This window comes from Bombina bombina, chromosome 11 (assembly GCF_027579735.1).
Source record: "Bombina bombina isolate aBomBom1 chromosome 11, aBomBom1.pri, whole genome shotgun sequence".
In the NCBI taxonomy this organism is placed as follows: Eukaryota; Metazoa; Chordata; class Amphibia; order Anura; family Bombinatoridae; genus Bombina; species Bombina bombina.
In genome coordinates this window covers 182,803,427-182,825,756 of record NC_069509.1, presented here as the reverse complement: position 1 = coordinate 182,825,756, position 22,330 = coordinate 182,803,427, and the positions used below count along the sequence as shown (strand labels likewise).

At 36.2% G+C, this 22,330-nt stretch overlaps 1 protein-coding gene across 1 annotated transcript in view; it reads right to left on the bottom strand.

Annotated features, from left to right (window-relative positions):
* Positions 1 to 213: 213 nt before the first annotated feature.
* The window catches only part of GRIN2A (glutamate ionotropic receptor NMDA type subunit 2A), a 744,878-nt gene continuing 722,761 nt past the window's right edge, over positions 214 to 22,330 (bottom strand). Inside the window, exons 10-12 of the mRNA XM_053694267.1 lie at positions 21,130 to 21,317; positions 12,082 to 12,320; positions 214 to 2,013 (exon numbers count right to left, since the gene is read on the bottom strand). Of these exons, the coding sequence (XP_053550242.1) occupies positions 214 to 2,013; positions 12,082 to 12,320; positions 21,130 to 21,317 (2,227 nt within the window). The remainder of the gene's footprint in view (positions 2,014 to 12,081; positions 12,321 to 21,129; positions 21,318 to 22,330) is intronic.

The window sequence follows — 22,330 nt, the reverse complement described above, 5'->3', positions numbered from 1 at the left end:
TTACACTTTCTTTTTTTAACAATGTTATGGATAGGACAACAAGAAACATTGTTATTTACAATGTGTGTTTACAGTTATCCGTGTAGCTAGTAACTACACACACACACAGCATTTCCCAAAAGCATTATTCAAGAATATTTTTTGTTGCCTTTAAAATGTTGGCAGCTACAGAATATAATATCAGGATAAAATGTTGGACATACAGTAAACTTTTTAAACATCAGATTCAATGCTAGGCATTTTCTTGAACACTTTTCTATTGCTGCAGGTATTTGTTACCCTTGGAGTAGAATACACATTATTCTTGCTAGTGACATAAGGCATGATATACTCTGAAACACACGTGTCATTGGGTACACGTCCATCCCTCGAAGAATGTGAAGTTGTGGATCTTATAGATGATCTTAAATAGTTATCATTTCTAGCTTTAGTTGATGATGATGAAGATTGTTTATAAAGGTCAGAAGAACTTCTTCTGTGACTCAGTTTTTGGTTCTCCTGGTAGGATTGCAGGAAAGGGTTATCAGAGCAATTATCGGGGTACAGTGATTTGCTTCGCTTATTGTCTTTTAAAGATTGTGTAAACAGCGAAGCTTTGTGTCCCAAAAGTTTTTCGGGAGGGACAATAAGGATATTAGCAAAGGGGCTTTCTTGAATATATCGTTCTTTCTCTTTCAGACTTATGCTACGAGGTGGTCGCCCAATATCTAATTCCCTAGGTTTGTTGACATTGTCACACGAGTGTTGCCGATTAATTCTTAATTTGTTTTTTTTCTGAAACTGTAGAGCATTGTTCTCAATCCAGTTGTGCTCATAGACATCCTCAGAATGCATAGAGTTGGCCGTCTCATGTAGCATTTGATCTTCATCAATATCATATAGATTTCCTATGTGCAGGCAGTCATCACACTTGTATGGGGATCTAGCTGAGTAATGACCAGTATAACTGGGTACATTAGAAAGGCAGCTTCTGCAGTGGGTAGAATTTTGCCTTTGTCTGTCATTGGCTTCAGTTAAAGATGCATTCTTATCCTTTAAACTATAGTGCTTTGAATAGAGTTTATATTGGATGTCATTATTTGGAAGACTGTCTTCATTGTGCAAGGGAGTCCTGTTAACATGCAGAGGTGGTTCTGACTTTCTGTAATTATCATTGTGATCTTGGTAAATCTCAGGATAATCTCCATCATCTTGAGCAGGTTGGTTTTCCCCATACTGAGGTTGTTCAATGTGATAAGAAGGTTCTTTGCTCCCATCAATTGTATAGATTTTTTCACGAGTAGAACACTGTTTGGTTTTTAAATAACTGAGCTCAACTTCACTGCAATCTCTAGGATATTTGGATGTCCCAGATCGTTTTTTTATGTTGTCTTTACTTTTATGATGCTTGTTGTTATTTTCTGGGTCTACCTGACATGTGGCCCTACTTGATGTTTCTGAAGCATCTGAAAAGTGACCATCCTCAGGAAGAAAACATTGGCTTTTGCTGGATGATTTGGGTTCTTCATTTCCATTTTCATTTATTGATTCCTGATTTTGGCGCATTGTTTCTACCGATTTTTTCCAAAGTTGTCTGGGTCTGGAGTTTGTCTTTGGCTCTGCACTGACGGCGACCTCAACTGTGTTTGGGTTGGATTCATTAAGTGTTAAAGGATGCTGTCCCTGAAACACATAATTGTTAAGGTTGTCTTTGTGTCGATTCCCAGCAAGCATGGAAAGGTCATGAGTATTTTCTCCATAAATTTCCTTTGGTTGAAATGGTCTATTATCTGAATATATTAAATTGCCTTTATCCAATACCATATCCATTATCAGTGAACCTCTCTGAATATAGTCAGAAGGTCTCTTAGGGGAATTGCATTGTGAAGGATTTATATTAGACAAATTCATGTTAGCAATATTTTTGTTTGATCTTAGCAGTTTTAACATATTTGTCTGAGAGGCAGTAAAACTGAAATCCGGAGATTTTTTCTTTTCTTCTGCATGAACTCCATGAATGCAGCTGTATATGCCCTAGAAAAGGGGAGAAAAAAACAAACAAAATAATAGTCTAGCTGTAATATTTGTCAGCCAAATAAAACCCTAAAACAGAAATCAAAGTCAATTTAATGAAATCTTCAATCAATAATAGTAACACATATTGTTCCTTTAATTTTCATTGTTTCATAATACGCAGATGTTAGTAATCTTGTTGATAAAGTGAATGCACATTTTATTAAAATACCCGAGCACCCCTGACAAACACTTATTATTGCTGCCTGAGTAAAAAGGGACACTGTACCCACATTTTTTCTTTCGTGATTCAGATAGAGCATGGCATTTTAAGCAACATTCTAATTTACTCCTATTATCAAATTTTCTTCATTCACTTAGTATCTTTATTTGAAATGCAAGAAAGTAAGTTTAGATGCCAGCCCATTTTTGGTGATCAACCTGGGTTGTTCTTGCTGATTGGTGGATAAATTCATCCACCAATAACAAAAGTGCTGTCCAGAGTCCTGAATAAAAAAAAGCTTAGATGTCTTCTTTTTTAAAATAAAGATAGCAAGAGAACGAAGAAAAATTGATAATATGAATAAATTAGAAAATGGCTTAAAATTGCATGCTCTATCTGAATCATGAAAGAAAAAATGTGGGTTCAGTGTCCCTTTAAATTGTAATAAAATCTTTAGAAAGAAAGATGAAAACAAAATGTATTTTCTCACGCTCCCTAGGCTGTCAGAAAACTAATGATATAACCTAAATGGCTGCTTTCGGTAATTTGCAGTATTTTTAGAGAGTGGAACAAAGCACTTTTTTACACAATGATGTTTCTTTAACTTCAACCACTAGGCTGGACCCCATTGAGTGAAAGTGCCTATAGACAGCACAAATATGTTCCAATGTTAGTACTGGTAGAAAGAATTTCCAGTACTTAAGTGTGATATCTGAGTTATTAAAATTAATACACTTTTATGTTAGTTATCATTGTGTGGCTTCTCTGTTTTTGATGCCCTTGAAGAGATATTAATGAGTGGAGGGCAAATGTTTCTGCGCATTATTGACTCCTAAGGGGGAATATATTATCACACGCACAATAAACATAATTGTAAGTTCGGCTTTTTTCACTCGTCAAATTAGAGCACGAGCAGAAACAGTTTACTATCAATTCGTAATACAAGCACAACCCGATGTGCACAAAAAGCTTAATTAAAGTACAGTTAACGCTTTAGCGGGCGCATTCCACTTGTATTCTGACCCAAAGTAGGTTTATAAAGTATATCTATATCTAAATCATCTCCCTGAAACGTCGCCTAAATAGATCTTAGTCATCTTAAAGTCTTACCTTAGATTGAGATGCAAATAGCCTATTGCACCTTTTCTAAATTATGCAGCAGGAATGGTAATCACAATCTGGGCTGCATATGGCATCCAATCACAAAAGGCTCACTAGTTCAGACTGTCAATGCTATTCATCAGAGTCCCTAGATGTAGCCCACATTGTGATGTAATCAGTGGGTGGAGCTTAACAGTCATTTCAAAATGACCAGAAACAATATTAATTTTCAAATAACTGTTTTACCATTCCTGCTGCATGATATAGAAAGGGTGCAGGCTATTTGCATTTTAATCTAAGGTAAGACATTAAGAATACTAAAGTGTAGACTGTTGAAAAATAAAATGCTCTAATCTGTTGTGCAATTAGTGCAGCTGATCGGATCAGTGACAGGTTCAGTGTGGGACCAGCAGTGCACCGCATTTACGCTCCTTGCGCTAACGATAGCGCTCCACTCATAATCTGGCCCAGAATGTATAAAGCAAGCTTTCAGAGTAATGCATTTGTTTTAATGAAGTGTAGTTAGTAATTAGTTATGAGTCTTAAATGTCTGTTCAAACTCTCAGTTTATGGAGTTTTTTTTATCATCTCTCTCTATGGCAACCAACAAGTTAAAGAGTTGGAAAAGCCTCATAATCACATTTTATGCAAACATAGGCTTAGATATTGCCTGTCACTGTGGCTTTAACATGTTATGACAGATAAATTATGATGACAGCATATAGCATTAGTGCAATAAACTGAAGTGCAGTTCTGTTACAGTTATTTTATTAACATGACAGTCGTTAGCATAACGCATTGAGCGTCTCGCTGCAGGTTTCTGCTGAATTCAGACTCTACTGCACCATTTTACCTGCAATTTACTTCATCTTTACATTTCATTGCATTTGATTTCGCCAATGGAAGGCAAAACGCTGACTTAATACTTTATTTTGCAATTAGCTTTGGGTTCTTGCCACTAATGATTTTTTTTTTCCATTCATTTTTTTTCTTTCTGTGTGTGTGTGAGCAGTGTAGCGAATAATAGAGAGAATTAAACAATTTAATCCTGAAGAATTTAAATGCAGAGCTTTATTTTCATAGAGAGATTAAAGAAATACATCTATGTTAATGTCTGTGGAGGACTAAATCAAATAAATCTAATAAAAATACCATCAGCGTATTGGATGACATAAACCAGAAATATCACTGTTCCCTGACAGTTACTTCAGTATTAACACAGGCCTAGATTTGGAGTTTGGTGTTAGCCGTGAAAACCAGCGTTAGAGGCTCCTAACGCTGGTTTTAGGCTAACTCCGGTATTTGGAGTCACTCAAAATAGGGTCTAACGCTCACTTTTCATCCGCGACTTTTCCATACCGCAGATCCCCTTACGTCAATTGTGTATCCTATCTTTTCAATGGGATCTTTCTAACTCCGGTATTTAGAGTCGTGTCTGAAGTGAGCGTTAGACATCTAATGACAAAACTCCAGCCGCAGGAAAAAAGTCAGTAGTTAAGAGCTTTCTGGGCTAACGCCGGTTCATAAAGCTCTTAACTACTGTACTCTAAAGTACACTAACACCCATAAACTACCTATGTACCCCTAAACTGAGGCCCCCCCACATCGCCGCCACTCGATTACATTTTTTTAACCCCTAATCTGCCGACCGCCACCTACGTTATACTTATGTACCCCTAATCTGCTGCCCCTAACACCGCCGACCCCTGTATTATATTTATTAACCCCTAATCTGCCCCCCACAACGTCGCCGCCAGCTACCTACAATAATTAACCCCTAATCTGCTGACCGCAAAGCGCCGCCACCTACATTATAGCTATGTACCCCTAATCTGCTGCCCCTAACACCGCCGACCCCTATATTATATTTATTAACCCCTAATCTGCCCCCCACAACGTCGCCTCCACCTGCCTACACTTATTAACCCCTAATCTGCCGAGCGGACCGCACCGCTACTATAATAAAGTTATTAACCCCTAATCCGCCTCACTAACCCTATAATAAATAGTATTAACCCCTAATCTGCCCTCCCTAACATCGCCAACACCTAACTTCAATTATTAACCCCTAATCTGCCGACCGGAGCTCACCGCTATTCTAATAAATGTATTAACCCCTAAAGCTAAGTCTAACCCTAACACTAACACCCCCCTAAATTAAATATAATTTTAATCTAACGAAATTAATTAACTCTTATTAAATAAATTATTCCTATTTAAAGCTAAATACTTACCTGTAAAATAAACCCTAGTATAGCTACAATATAATGAATAATTACATTGTAGCTATTTTAGGATTAATATTTATTTTACAGGCAACTTTGTAATTATTTTAACCAGGTACAATAGCTATTTAATAGTTAAGAACTATTTAATAGCTAAAATAGTTAAAATAATTACAAATTTACCTGTAAAATAAATCCTAACCTAAGTTACAATTAAACCTAATACTACACTATCAATAAATTAATTAAATAAAATACCTATAATTATCTACAATTAAACCTACCACTACACTATCAATAAATAAATTAAATACAATACCTACAAATAACTACAATGAAATAAACTATCTAAAGTAAAAAAAATAAAAAAGAACTAAGTTACAAAAAATAAAAAAATATTTACAAACATAAGAAAAATATTACAACAATTTTAAACTAATTACACCTACTCTAAGCCCCCTAATAAAATAACAAAGACCCCCAAAATAATAAAATGCCCTACCCTATTCTAAATTACTACATTTCAAAGCTCTTTTACCTTACCAGCCCTGAACAGGGCCCTTTGCGGGGCATGCCCAAAGAAATTCAGCTCTTTTGCCTGTAAAAAAAAACATACAATACCCCCCCCAACATTACAACCCACCACCCACATACCCCTAATCTAACCCAAACCCCCCTTAAATAAACCTAACACTAAGCCCCTGAAGATCTTCCTACCTTGTCTTCACCCTACCAGGTTCACCGATCCATCCTGAAGAGCTCCTCCGATGTCCTGATCCAAGCCCAAGCGGGGGGCTGAAGAGGTCCATGATCCGGCTGAAGTCTTCATCCAAGCGGGAGCTGAAGAGGTCCATGATCCGGATGAAGTCTTCATCCAAGCGGGAGCTGAAGAGGTCCATGATCCGGATGAAGTCTTCTATCAACGGCATCTTCAATCTTCTTTCTTCCGGATCCATCTTGCAGACCTCCGACGCGGAACATCCTCTTCTCCTGACGCCTACTAGCCGAATGACAGTTCCTTTAAGGGACGTCATCCAAGATGGCGTCCCTCGAATTCCGATTGGCTGATAGGATTCTATCAGCCAATCGGAATTAAGGTAGGAATATTCTGATTGGCTGATGGAATCAGCCAATCAGAATCAAGATCAATCCGATTGGCTGATCCAATCAGCCAATCAGATTGAGCTCGCATTCTATTGGCTGATCGGAACAGCCAATAGAATGCAAGCTCAATCTGATTGGCTGGTCGAATCAGCCAATCGGATTGAACTTGATTCTGATTGGCTGATTCCATCAGCCAATCAGAATATTCCTACCTTAATTCCGATTGGCTGATAGAATCCTATCAGCCAATCGGAATTCGAGGGACGCCATCTTGGATGACGTCCCTTAAAGGAACCGTCATTCGGCTAGTAGGCGTCGGGAGAAGAGGATGTTCCGCGTCGGAGGTCTGCAAGATGGATCCGGAAGAAAGTAGATTGAAGATGCCGTTGATAGAAGACTTCATCCGGATCATGGACCTCTTCAGCTCCCGCTTGGATGAAGACTTCATCCGGATCATGGACCTCTTCAGCTCCCGCTTGGATGAAGACTTCAGCCGGATCATGGACCTCTTCAGCCCCCCGCTTGGGCTTGGATCAGGACATCGGAGGAGCTCTTCAGGACGGATCGGTGAACCTGGTAGGGTGAAGACAAGGTAGGAAGATCTTCAGGGGCTTAGTGTTAGGTTTATTTAAGGGGGGTTTGGGTTAGATTAGGGGTATGTGGGTGGTGGGTTGTAATGTTGGGGGGGTATTGTATGTTTTTTTTTACAGGCAAAAGAGCTGAATTTCTTGGGGCATGCCCCGCAAAGGGCCCTGTTCAGGGCTGGTAAGGTAAAAGAGCTTTGAAATGTAGTAATTTAGAATAGGGTAGGGCATTTTGTTATTTTGGGGGTCTTTGTTATTTTATTAGGGGGCTTAGAGTAGGTGTAATTAGTTTAAAATTTTTGTAATATTTTTCTTATGTTTGTAAATATTTTTTTATTTTTTGCAACTTAGTTCTTTTTTATTTTTTGTACTTTAGATAGTTTATTTCATTGTAGTTATTTGTAGGTATTGTATTTAATGTATTTATTGATAGTGTAGTGGTAGGTTTAATTGTAGATAATTATAGGTATTTTATTTAATTAATTTATTGATAGTGTAGTGTTAGGTTTAATTGTAACTTAGGTTAGGATTTATTTTAGAGGTAATTTTGTTATTATTTTAACTAGGTAACTATTAAATAGTTCTTAACTATTTAATAGCTATTGTACCTGGTTAAAATAATTACAAAGTTGCCTGTAAAATAAATATTAATCCTAAAATAGCTACAATGTAATTATAATTTATATTGTAGCTATATTAGGATTTATTTTACAGGTAAGTATTTAGCTTTAAATAGGAATAATTTATTTAATAAGAGTTAATTAATTTCGTTAGATTAAAATTATATTTAACTTAGGGGGGTGTTAGTGTTAGGGTTAGACTTAGCTTTAGGGGTTAATACATTTATTATAGTAGCGGTGAGCTCCGCTCGGCAGATTAGGGGTTAATAAGTGTAGGCAGTTGGAGGTGACGTTGTGGGGGGCAGATTAGGGGTTAATAAATATAATATAGGGGTCGGCGGTGTTAGGGGCAGCAGATTAGGGGTACATAGGGATAATGTAAGTAGCGGTGGTTTACGGAGCGGCAGATTAGGGGTTAAAAATAATATGCAGGGGTCAGCGATAACGGGGCGGCAGATTAGGGGTTAATAAGTGTAAGGCTAGGGGTGTTTAGACTCGGGGTACATGTTAGGGTGTTAGGTGCAGACGTAGGAAGTGTTTCCCCATAGCAAACAATGGGGCTGCGTTAGGAGCTGAACGCTGCTTTTTTGCAGGTGTTAGGTTTTTTTTCAGCTCAAACAGCCCCATTGTTTCCTATGGGGGAATCGTGCACGAGCAAGTTTTTGAGGCTGGCCGCTTGCGTAAGCAACTCTGGTATCGAGAGTTGAAGCCTAACGCAGCCTTTTTGTGGACTCTCAATACCAGAGTTATTTTTATGGTGCGGCCAGAAAAAAGCCGGCGTTAACTACGCGGGTCGTTACCGACAAAACTCTAAATCTAGGCCACAGGAAATTAAAATATTTTCTAAATAAAATGTTAAAATATAAGGAAATATAGCTTATTAAAGGGATATGGAACTCAAAATTAAACTTTCATGATTCAAACTATTTATTATTAGTTTTTCTTCCTTCAATTGGTTTACATTGATGAGAATTAGTTCCTTTACATGAAAGCATACTGTGGTAGGTTCAGGGGTGTGCACATCACTTGTGCACTATATGTATAATATTGTCACAAACATCATTGCAAACTGTGTTGCTACTGGTGCTTAAAGGGACAGTGTACTGAAAAAAAAAAAGATTTATCTTAAAGAGATATGAAACCCAAAAACTTACTTTTGTGACTCAGAGAGAAAATACCATTTTGTTTTAAAAAAAAAATCCAATTTACTTCTACTATCAAATTTGCTTTATTCCCATGATATTCTTTGTTGAAGAGATACCTAGGTAGCACCTGGTGCAATACAGGAAATAGTGCTGCCATCTATTGCTCTTGCAAATTGATAACATTATTGCAAAACTGATGCCATATAGTGCCCCAAAAATGTGCCGGCTCCTAAGCTTACATCTTTGGTTTTTAACAAAAGATACCAAGAGAATGAAGAAAACTAATAAAGGAAGTCAATTAAAAAGTTGTTTAAAATTTCTGCTCTATCTGAATTATAAAATACAAATGTTGGGTCTCATATTCCTTTAATTATGTGTTTCCAATAACTTGTTATTATAGTAGAGTATACATTTTTGGGGGAATTGCTTCTTTAGGATACTTTTTGTATATAATATAGCTAGTTTTGTTCACTGAAACCGCAGGGAAGAGTAAATATTATTATCTTCTCTCTCCCTCATGCCATACACAAAAGTCTCTTTATCTAATCTCTCATTGTATACAGAAAGGATTATTCTTAGAGCAATTAAAAAATTAACATTTTAGTACTTCTCTTACCCCCACTGGGAGTGTAATTTGTTAAGCTGTTTTTTGTTTACACAGTTTTTCTATAGGCAACACTGCAGTACATACATTTTAATTGTAGATGGCAGTTTCAGGAGGAAAAAGCAAAATAAAGGTAAAGTAGCTATTTGCTAACAGTTTAATACAATCCAGGAGGTAGAATGGATCAATGAGAACATATTAAAGGGTAAAAATTAAACTTCATGATTCAGATATAGCATGCAATTGTAACCCCTTAATGACAGTGACACACCCTGTATATAACCTGTCACAAGCCTGAGGCTTGCAGAAATAGCCCTGTGGTAAGATCAGAGCTATTACACCCCTATAAGTGCAACACATGTAATTATGTATACTGTCGTTAAGGGGTAAAACAACTTTCCAATTGACTTATATTATCAATAAAGGATACCAAGAGAATGAAGTACATTTGACTATAAAAGTAAATTGTAAATTTGTTTAAATTTTTTTGCGCTGTCTGATTCATGAAAGAATATAGGGTTTCAAGTCCATATAAGATACATACACACCCATGAGACTACCTCAGTATGCTCTGTTGGAAAACATTTCTAAAGTTTATTATATATATATACTGTATATTAGGTTTTTATTTTTTTAATTGAACACACTATCTGAAATGTCATTTCTATTTCTACTTAAAGCGACAGTCTTTAAAAATGTTATTGTTTAAAAAGATAGATAATCCCTTTATTACCCATTCCCCAGTTTTGCATAACCAACACAGTTATATTAATATACTATTTATCTCTTTGATTACCTTGTATCTAAGCCTCTGCAGACTGCCCCTTATCTCAGTTCTTTTGACAGACTTGCATTTTAGCCAATTAGTGCTGACTCATAAATAACTCCACATGAGTGAGCACAATGCTATCTATATGGCACACATGAACCAGCGCTGTCTAACTGTAAAAAACTGTCAGCATGCACTGAGATAAGAGGTGGCTTCAACAGTTTAGAAATCAGTTTAAGCCTACCTAGGTTTAGCTTTTAACGCAGAATACCAAGAGAACAAAGCAAATTTGATGATAAAAGTAAATTGGAAAGTTGTTTGGAATTGCATGCTCTATCTGAATCATGAAAGTTCAATTTTGACTTGACTGTCCCTTTAAGGGGAAATAAATGACATGGATCATGTCACTGATGGAATTAGTGCAACTGGTCATAAAGGAAAGCACAGTTTACGACCATGTAAAACACACAGCTCTACCTGTATTGAGCATTAACAGGAGCAAAACATTTATAATTTGTTAATGCAGCTGTAGAATAACATCCTGTATAAGTAAAACCCGTAAAGTACATAGTGGCTCTGTAACGCCATACGGCTGCACTGGGTAACGCCTTATTTTGTGTTGTTTAGGGATAATTGTATGGAACTGTATATGAGCAGTTATACCAACGGGTAAAGGTCACATGATCTGGCTAAACAAACCAATAGGCAAGAAGAGAGACATCACACTCAACATTGAAACTAAAAGTTTTACATATAGTAACGAAAACTATTGTCATTTACGTTTATTATTTACTTTGCTTATGTATCTGTCCCTAACAGGTTACAGGAGAGGAGATAAAATATACATATTTAAGGATATGTCTCTGGAATTCAAAACATTTAGCAAAATGCTTTAACTTACATTTTGCTCTAATCTAGCTTTGTGCTTGCAAAAGAGTGCCAGACCTTTTTTGTGTTGTGTTAATATTTTAGTTTTTTAGTTTTCCCTAGGGTCTTTGCACCCAGACTTGCCTGGGTCACTGTGCATCTGTCTTTGAGTGCTGGTGAGTACCCAGGACTGTAAGTTTTGCAGGTTTATGGAAATAACAAAGGGCCTATGCCACTATTGTTTGTATCTTTGTTTGCTTTAATGTATGGCCCCTAGCAATACCTGGATATGGTTAAATAATACAAATGTGTGGCCCCTAGCAATACCTAGGTATGGTTAAATAATACAAATGTATGGCCCCTAGCAATATCTGGGTATGGTTAAATAATACAAATGTATGGCCCCTAGCAATACCTGGGTATGGTTAAATAATACAAATGTATGACCCCTAGCAATACCTAAGTATGGTTAAACAATACAAATGTATGGCCCCTAGCAATACCTGGGTATGGTTAAATAATACAAATGTATGGCCCCTAGCAATACCTGAGTATGGTTAAATAATACAAATGTATGGCCCCTAGCAATACCTGAGTATGGTTAAATAATACATATGTATGGCCCCTAGCAATACCTGGGTATGGTTAAATAATACAAATGTATGGCCCCTAGCAATACCTGGGTATGGTTAAATAATTCAAATGTATGGCCCCTAGCAATACCTGGGTATGGTTAAATAATACAAATGTATGGCCCCTAGCAATACCTGGGTATGGTTAAATAATACAAATGTATGGCCCCTAGCAATACCTGCGTATGGCTAAATAATGCAATATGTTTGCTCACCCTGCTTATACAGAACAGTAGACCCGGTTTTCCTGTGCACACTCCAGTAAAACAGAATCGTAGCTTCCAGTAGAATAAATGTTCCCAGACAAAGGTTATGAGACTTAAAGCCATTGCTGCAGCCAACATATAAAAGACTCCGGCCATGTTATCGATATCCAGCTGACTGCTCATCACTTCGTTCTTCTCACTGTGACAAATACCCGTCAGCCACAGCGTCTCCAGCTCCTCCATCTCACCTGAACAGCAAACAACATACACAAATTTGCTCAGATACATTTCTTACACACAAACAGATGTGTCCCTATGTTTTTATTGGAGATTAGATTGATATAGAAGGGCAAAAAGAAAATATTCAAGTATTAAAGTATTTGTATTATTGTACTGTGTGTGTGTAACTCTTACAAAGGGGTTAAATACAAAGATAAAGTCAGCTCAAGGGCAGTATTGCACTGCTGGGAGCTAGCTGAGTACATCTGATGAGGCAATGACAAGATACATGTAGGTGTAGTCACCAATCGTCAGCTAGCTACAATTAGTGCGTTGCTGCTCCAGAGCATACTTAGGTATTATTTATAACATAGGATACCAAGAGTGAAGTAAATTGTATATGCTGAACCTGCATGACAGGACAATTGTATGTCCCTTTAATATGTTATACTTATTAGTTTAATTATATTAGTACCTCCCACACCTATACAATGAATAAATAGAAACCATGTGTCATTTAATTACTAATGATCAGGGAGCATGTGACAAACAGACTGGTCTATGGCAAAAAAACATTTCATATTAAGTTAAAAGATTTTTAAATAATTTGTATTAGTAAAATATTTCATTCACCCGCTCAGAGCGACATAACACAGTATTGGCAATGCAAATCAGTAGTTAGTGGTGTTTAATGATAACAGTGAGTACAGCTGTATGTTGTGTGCGCAAACATTTGTCTCCTGCGCAATCTGCAAGCACTTTGTGTAGAAGATCTCGTGTCATATGAGAGGTTATGCGTGTGTACGTGTGAGAGAGGCTATGAGGCCTATTTAACAAAGGTCTGTCGGACCTGATCCAACAGTGCGGATCAGGTCCGACAGACATTGCTGAATGCGGAGAGCAATACGCTCCGGGTATTCAGCATTGCACCAGCAGCTTACAAGAGCTGCTGGTGCAACGCTGCCCCCTGCAGACTCGCGGCCAATTGGCCACCAGCAGGGGTTTCAATCAACCCAATCATACTCGATCGAGTTGAATTGTGGCGATCTCTGTCCGCCTCATCAGAGCAGACGGACAGGTTATGGAGCGTTATGTGTGTGTCTGAGAGAGAGGTTATGTGTGTGTGTATGTGTGTGTGTGTCTGAGAGAGAGGTTATGTGTGTGTGTATGTGTGTGTGTGTCTGAGAGAGAGGTTATGTGTGTGTGTATGTGTGTGTGTGTCTGAGAGAGAGGTTATGTGTGTGTGTATGTGTGTCTGAGAGAGAGGTTATGTGTGTGTGTATGTGTGTGTGTTAGAGGTTATGTGTGTGTGTGTGTGTGTGTGTTAGAGGTTATGTGTGTGTGTATGTGTGTGTGTTAGAGGTTATGTGTGTGTGTGTGTGTGTGTGTGTTAGAGGTTATGTGTATGTGTGTGTCTGAGAGAGAGGTTATGTGTGTGTGTATGTGTGTGTGTTAGAGGTTATGTGTGTGTGTGTGTGTTAGAGGTTATGTGTGTGTGTGTGTGTTAGAGGTTATGTGTGTGTGTATGTGTGTGTGTTAGAGGTTATGTGTGTGTGTGTGTGTGTGTGTGTTAGAGGTTATGTGTATGTGTGTGTCTGAGAGAGAGGTTATGTGTGTGTGTATGTGTGTGTGTTAGAGGTTATGTGTGTGTGTGTGTGTGTCTGAGAGAGAGGTTATGTGTGTGTGTGTGTCTGAGAGAGAGGTTATGTGTGTGTGTGTATGTGTGTGTTAGAGGTTATGTGTATGTGTGTGTGTCTGAGAGAGAGGTTATGTGTGTGTGTATGTGTGTGTGTGTTAGAGGTTATGTGTATGTGTGTGTGTCTGAGAGAGAGGTTATGTGTGTGTGTATGTGTGTGTGTTAGAGGTTATGTGTATGTGTGTGTGTTAGAGGTTATGTGTATGTATGTGTGTTAGAGGTTATGTGTATGTATGTGTGTTAGAGGTTATGTGTGTGTGTATGAGTATGTGTGTGTGTATGAGTATGTGTGTGTGTATGAGTATGTGTGTGTGTATGAGAGAGGTTATGTGTGTGTATGAGTATGTGTGTGTGTGAGAGAGGTTATGTGTGTGTGCATGAGTATATGTGTGTGTGTGAGAGAGATGTTATATAAGAGAGAGAGAGAGAGAGAGAGGTTATATGAAAGAGAGAGAGAGAGGTTATATGAGAGAGAGAGAGAGGGGGGGTTATATGAAAGAGAGAGAGGGGTTATATGAAAGAGAGAGAGAGGGGTTATATGAAAGAGAGAGAGAGAGAGAGAGAGAGAGAGGGGGGGGTTATATGAAAGAGAGAGAGGGGTTATATGAAAGAGAGAGAGAGAGAGGGAGAGAGAGAGAGGGGTTATATGAAAGAGAGAAAGAGGGGTTATATGAAAGAGAGAGAGAGGGGTTATATGAAAGAGAGAGAGAGGTTATATGAGAGAGAGAGAGAGAGAGAGAGAGAGAGAGAGAGAGAGGGTTTATATGAAAGAGAGAGAGAGAGAGGTTATATCAGAGAGAGAGGTTATGAGAGAGAGAGAGGTTATGAGAGAGAGAAGTTATGAGAGAGAGAGAGATCGATTTTTTGTGTAAAACAGATCTATGTGTGTTGCACTTTTACACCTAAAAAACTGGCGCTGAATGCCGCTGCCTGCGGTCATATTCAGTATTTGTTTCTATAATGCTAAAATGCACATACCTATTAGTATGTACAGTATCTGTGGGTATATATGTGAGTATGTATGCATGTGTTTATGTAAGCGTGTGGCCCTTTGATACAGCCACTATGGCGAAACGCATCAGTGGCGTCCCCCTTCCCTCTCCCCCCTTTTTTTTAACCACTATTCTTACTTATATACTTTAGGTATTTAACTGGTATTAACAGGTATAAAATTATTATTTTTTCTGAGGGTTTCCCTCACCACTTGGTGGAACGCTAATGGCTCCCTAACATGAGCCTTGATATTCTCAATAGTAATACTTGGTAAACTAATAGGTATAGGCCTCTGGTATTTCCAGAGTTATAACTACTTATATTTACATCTATGTGCTTCATTATTTGGTAAACTATAAGGTGCCATATGGTAAACTTAAAGGTATAGGTCTCTGGTATTTCCAGAGAGAGCTGGTATTAAAAGGTAATTAATTACAAAAAGCTCTGAGGTTTTTCCTCACCTATTTTAAACGCCATTGGCTCTCTAACATGGGCTCTGAATGTTCCCGAAGGTAGCACTTGGTAAACTAACAGTTATAGGTCTCTGGTATTACCACTTGGTAAAGTAAAAGGTATAGGTCTCTGGTATTACCACTTGGTAAAGTAAAAGGTATAGGTCTCTGGTATTACCACTTGGTAAAGTAAAAGGTATAGGTCTCTGGTATTACCACTTGGTAAAGTAAAAGGTATAGGTCTCTGGTATTTCCAGAGATAGCTGGTATTAATAGGTATATTATTATAAATTATTCTGAGGTCTTCCCTCACTTCAGTTTGAACGCCATGGCGCTTTAACATGAGCTCTGAACACTCCCAAAGGTAGCACTTGGTAAACTAACAGGTATAGGTCTCTGGTATCTCCAGAGATTACTACTCACATTTATATCTATGTGCTCTACCATTTTGTAAACTTAAAGGTGTCATTCAGTAAACTAAGAGGTATAGGTCTCTGGTATTTCCAGATGGTATTAATAGGTACATTATTTTGAGGTCCTCCCTCACCATACTTTAATCTGAGGTCTTCCCTCACCTTAGTTTGAATGCCTATGGCGCTTTAACAGGAGCCCTGAATACTCCCCAAGGAAGCATTCGGTAAATTAACAAGTATAGGTCTCTGGTATCTCCAGAGAGATTACTACTCACATTTATATCTATGTGCTCTACCATTTTGTAAACTTAAAGGTGTCATTCGGTAAACTAAGAGGTACAGGTCTCTGGTATTTCCCGTGAGATTATCCATAATTTAGGATTTGATACCTGTCATGCCTTTAATCCTATACCACCTAGGGATTACTTTATCAACTGTGTTTCACTTTCATCTGTGTTCCAATTTATTATTTTACCTTACCCAGCTTTAGTAAGCATATGCTAATTTAATGTATCATTCTTTTGTACCCTCTATTTTAACTAACGTAGTAAAAGTTATGTTTTAAATTATTTTCATTCTTTGCTCCAATCAATTCCAATTATTGTTCCATCTAACGCTGTGAGTGCTATATTTGTACTCTTTGTTCAGTTCTTTGCAGATCTGTTTGTAATTAGTAATCAGTACAAGCACCTCCCCCCCTTTGAAATGATTACTATTTAGTAATCACATTTATGGGAACGTTAGTTTAAACTATAAGTAGTGCCATTGGTATTTCCTTGATAATTTATGTAAGAGTGTGTATGTTTGTGTGTATATGTGAGAATGTATATGTGTCTTTTATGTAAGAGTGTGTATATGTGAGTATTTATGCGTGTGTTTATGTATAAGTCTGTATGTTTGTGTGTATATATGTGAGTATGCATCTGTGTGTATATGTGAGAATGTATATGTGTCTTTTATGTAAGAGTGTGTATATGTGAGTATTTATGCGTGTGTTTATGCAATAGTGTGTATGTTTGTGTGTATATATGTATGTATGCGTGTGTGTGTATATGTGAGTATGTATGTGTGTGTTTATGTATAAGTCTGTATGTTTGTGTGTATATATGTGAGTATGCATCTGTGTGTATATGTGAGTATGTATGTGTGTGTGTTTATGTAAGAGTGTGTATGTTTGTGTGTATATATGTGAGTATGTATCTGTGTGTATATGTGAGTATGTATGTGGGTGTTTATGTAAGAGTGTATATGTTTATGTATATATGTGATTATGTATGTGTGTATATATGTGATTATGTATGTGTGTATATATGTGATTATGTATGTGTGTATATATGTGAGTATGTATGTGTGTATATATGTGAGTATGTATGTGTGTATATATGTGATTATGTATGTGTGTATATATGTGAGTATGTATCTGTGTGTATATGTGATTATGTATGTGTGTATATATGTGAGTATGTATGCATGTGTTTATGTAAGAGTGTATATGTTTATGTATATATGTGAGTATGTATGTGTGTATATATGTGATTATGTATGTGTGTATATATGTGAGTATGTATGTGTGTATATATGTGATTATGTATGTGTGTATATATGTGAGTATGTATGTGTGTATATATGTGATTATGTATGTGTGTATATATGTGATTATGTATGTGTGTATATATGTGAGTATGTATGTGTGTATATATGTGATTATGTATGTGTGTATATATGTGATTATGTATGTGTGTATATATGTGATTATGTATGTGTGTATATATGTGAGTATGTATGTGTGTGTGTATATATGTGAGTATGTATCTGTGTGTATATGTGAGTATGTATGTGTGTGTTTATGTAAGAGTGTATATGTTTATGTATATATGTGAGTATGTATGTGTGTATATATGTGATTATGTATGTGTGTATATATGTGAGTATGTATGTGTGTATATATGTGATTATGTATGTGTGTATATATGTGATTATGTATGTGTGTATATATGTGAGTATGTATGTGTGTGTGTTTATGTAAGAGTGTATATGTTTATGTATATATGTGAGTATGTATGTGTGTATATATGTGATTATGTATGTGTGTATATATGTGAGTATGTATGTGTGTATATATGTGATTATGTATGTGTGTATATATGTGATTATGTATGTGTGTATATATATGAGTATGTATGCGTGTGTTTATGTAAGAGTGTATATGTTTATGTATATATGTGAGTATGTATGTGTGTATATATGTGAGTATGTATGTGTGTATATATGTGAGTATGTATGTGTGTATATATGTGATTATGTATGTGTGTATATATGTGATTATGTATGTGTGTATATATGTGATTATGTATGTTTGTATATATGTGAGTATGTATGTGTGTATATATGTGATTATGTATGTGTGTATATATGTGATTATGTATGTGTGTATATATGTGATTATGTATGTGTGTATATATGTGAGTATGTATGCGTGTGTTTATGTAAGAGTGTATATGTTTATGTATATATGTGAGTATGTATGTGTGTATATATGTGAGTATTTATGTGGGTGTTTATGTAAGAGTGTATATGTTTATGTATATATGTGAGTATGTATGTGTGTATATATGTGAGTATGAATGCGTGTGTTTATGCAAGAGTGTGTATGTTTGTCTAAGTGTGATTGATAGTTAGTGTGTGTTTTATGAACTTTGAAAATTAAATTTGGCTTGGGGACACAGCAATTTTAGAAAACATGCACAGCTTATTTAATATGCAAGGCCAGCCATTCTATTTAAAGCTGTAAAATAATGTGTTTCTTATCAGATAATACATTTGTTTTTAGCAATCTATTTCTATGGCAGACCTGAGTGTTTTGCATAGCACTTGTAGCTGTGAATTACAAATAAATAATGAAGCTGCTGTCCATATCTGTTTTAAAAGAGAACATTTTAGACGTTGTTTACGACTGTTCTGACCGTCCTATTATCATAGAAGAGAAATCAAGGGGGACTGGGTACAACATTGATTATAACTTTGTTATTTGCAATGCTAGATAGGTTACTGAACAGTTGGCTATTCATAGTACGCTGTCAATTAAAATCATGTTTCAGTTTCTTAAATCAAATATATATTCCAGCTGACATTTAGAAAAAATGCATTAGAAAAAGCAGAGATCTATAAGAGAACGGTATAATGACTTAAGGAACCAATGAAAAATAGTTTTTATATATCTATGACAAAGGTTTTTGTGTCTGACTCAACAAAATCAATCAGCACATTGCTAATTGTTAACAAAAGCTTTATTCTTGTTGGGAAATCAATAAATATTGATACATTTACTGCAAATACCATGTGAAACAAATGTAATTAATTTGCTGCTTGGAATTTCTCCTGGACATTTTTTTGTAAATAATTTGGTGGTATAATTGACTTAGCTAAAGAAATCTATCTGGATTGTAAGATATAGTAAAATGTGGTTATCTGGCTTCTAGGAGAACTAAACAATGAGTGAAAGTAAAATTTTGTTATTAAATATGTTTAAAATTATTATTTTTATAGAAAGAAATGTATCTTATCTTTATTCCAGAAACAATAAAGTATACATTTAAATGTTTTCCCATAATAGCACATCATTTGTATTGCAGTACTTTTTGAAAGTATGTTGTATCCTAAAATTAGGCTAATTCTGTGTTTACCTTGTATTATGTTTACAGGGGGGGAAAAAGAAGCTTTAACCTATGTATCTTTAAGGGAAATTGAACCCACATTTTTTTATTTAGTGATTCAGACAGAGCAGACAATTTTAAGCAACTTTCTAATTTACTCCTATTACCAATTTTTCTTCGTTCTCTTGCTATCTTTATTTTAAAAAGAAGGCATATAAGCTAAGGAGGCAGACAATTTTTGGTTCAGACCATGGACAGCACTTGTTTATTGGTGGGTGAATTTATCCACCAATCAGTGAGAACAACCCGGGTTGTTCACCAAAAACTTACAATCTTGCGTTTCAAATAAAGAAAAAAAATTCTGATAATAGTAGTAAATTAGAAAGTTGCTTAAAATTACTGCTCTATCTGAATCATGATAGAAAAAAATTGTCTTCAGTGTCCCTTTAAGACCCAGAGAGAATTGACTACACTTCATTGCTCTGTGAAATGTGTCATATCAGCTAAGCTTTATTGCTCCACAGTAATGCAAATAATGAAACATTTTTACCCAGTGCTGACCTACATGGGGTGCAGTGTGGGACAGAGTGAAGATCTGGAAGTGTTAAGAGAAAGATGTAGTGTCTGAAAGAATGAATGAGATGTGCTATTGGGTGGTCTGAATATGGTGAATTCTTATATACAAAGGAGAAAACAGATGTGTATTCATATAGACCCCCGAGGGAAGTGGTCACTGTGTACGTAAGCTACAAGTTGTGTATTTGCTCACAATTGTTAGCAATAAAACCACACAGATTTCTGTTCATTGCAAGTCTACATGCAGACCAAGCCCACAATAAATAAAGCATCCCTTACATATAGGATACTTAACACAGCATGCAACTGACCACATGCAGAGTCTTACATCCCTAAGTGTGGCACAAATGCTGTACTTTGGAGGCTTTTTAGCAGAAATAAACACATAAGTGTCTTTTTGATTAATGTTTTTCTAAAGCACGGACTCCTCTGACTATGTTTGCTGTAAACCTAATGAATTTGTTTGACTCATGCTTTCCCAACAGGGGCAAAAAGAGGGATAATTGAACTCTTTGTTGTTAAAGAACCTGTCCCTTGAAATAAATAGACAGTACAACAAACTATGGGTTTAAAAGTAAAGAAAACAGCTACACACAATCATAGGTGCCCCAGATGTCCCAAAGATCTTCCCCTCCAGTCAACATCACAAATCGTATAGCAACCTAACCACATATTGCAGGTTTACTTATTTATCATTATGTATCACTTTACATGATCAGGTTATATGAATGTGCTCATTGTTTATATTTGCCACACGGAATTTATTGTACAATGTATCGTAATTTTAAAGGGATATTAACACTAAATACATTTCATGCACCTTCCTCTAATCATTGGTGCTGCAATTTTAGAACCTAGGTTACACTGTAGGTATCTGAAGAAGAGTTGCTGAACATGCACAATCACATCAGTACTGGAATGTAGTGAAAGCTAGATTTCAACATGGCGCCACCCATGATTAGAGGGAGATGGGGACTTACCTCAATGCTATGCTTATAAAATGCATTCAGTGCTTAACCTGTCTAAAGCAGTATGTAAGCAATGAAGGAACTTACCATCCCCAACGAACTGTAGAAGGGCCAGATCAATAGGTCGTTTCCATGGTGAGCCCTTCTGAAGAGCTATTCCATAGCCTGTGGTGGCAAAGATGTATCCACTGCCTATAGTGACCAACTTGCAGCCCTCATCTCGTCCCGCCATATAGTTCAGCACTGCGGCATCATAGATAAAAGCATCCAACTTTCTAGAACAAAACACATTTTATGCAAACAAAATATGAGTTTCCTGTTTTACGTATTAATCTATTTATTAAAAATGATCAAGTGTATATGAGCAGGTCCATATACAAAATGATTAACTGCATATGAGCAGGTCCATATACAAAATGATTAACTGCATATGAGCAGGTACATATACAAAATGATTAACTACATATGAGCAGGTCCATATACAAAATGATTAACTACATATGAGCAGGTCCATATACAAAATGATTAACTACATATGAGCAGGTCCATATACAAAATGATTAACTACATATGAGCAGGTCCATATACAAAATGATTAACTACATATGAGCAGGTCTATATACAAAATGATTAACTACATATGAGCAGGTACATATACAAAATGATTAACTACATATGAGCAGGTCCATATACAAAATGATTAACTACATATGAGCAGGTACATATACAAAATGATTAACTACATATGAGCAGGTCCATATACAAAATGATTAACTACATATGAGCAGGTCCATATACAAAATGATTAACTACATATGAGCAGGTCCATATACAAAATGATTAACTACATATGAGCAGGTACATATACAAAATGATTAACTACATATGAGCAGGTCCATATACAAAATGATTAACTGCATATGAGCAGGTCCATATACAAAATGATTAACTACATATGAGCAGGTCTATATACAAAATGATTAACTACATATGAGCAGGTACATATACAAAATGATTAACTACATATGAGCAGGTCCATATACAAAATGATTAACTACATATGAGCAGGTCCATATACAAAATGATTAACTGCATATGAGCAGGTACATATACAAAATGATTAACTACATATGAGCAGGTACATATACAAAATGATTAACTGCATATGAGCAGGTCCATATACAAAATGATCAACTGCATATGAGCAGGTCCATTTACAAAATGATTAACTGCATATGAGCAGGTCCATATACAAAATGATCAACTGCATATGAGCAGGTCCATATAC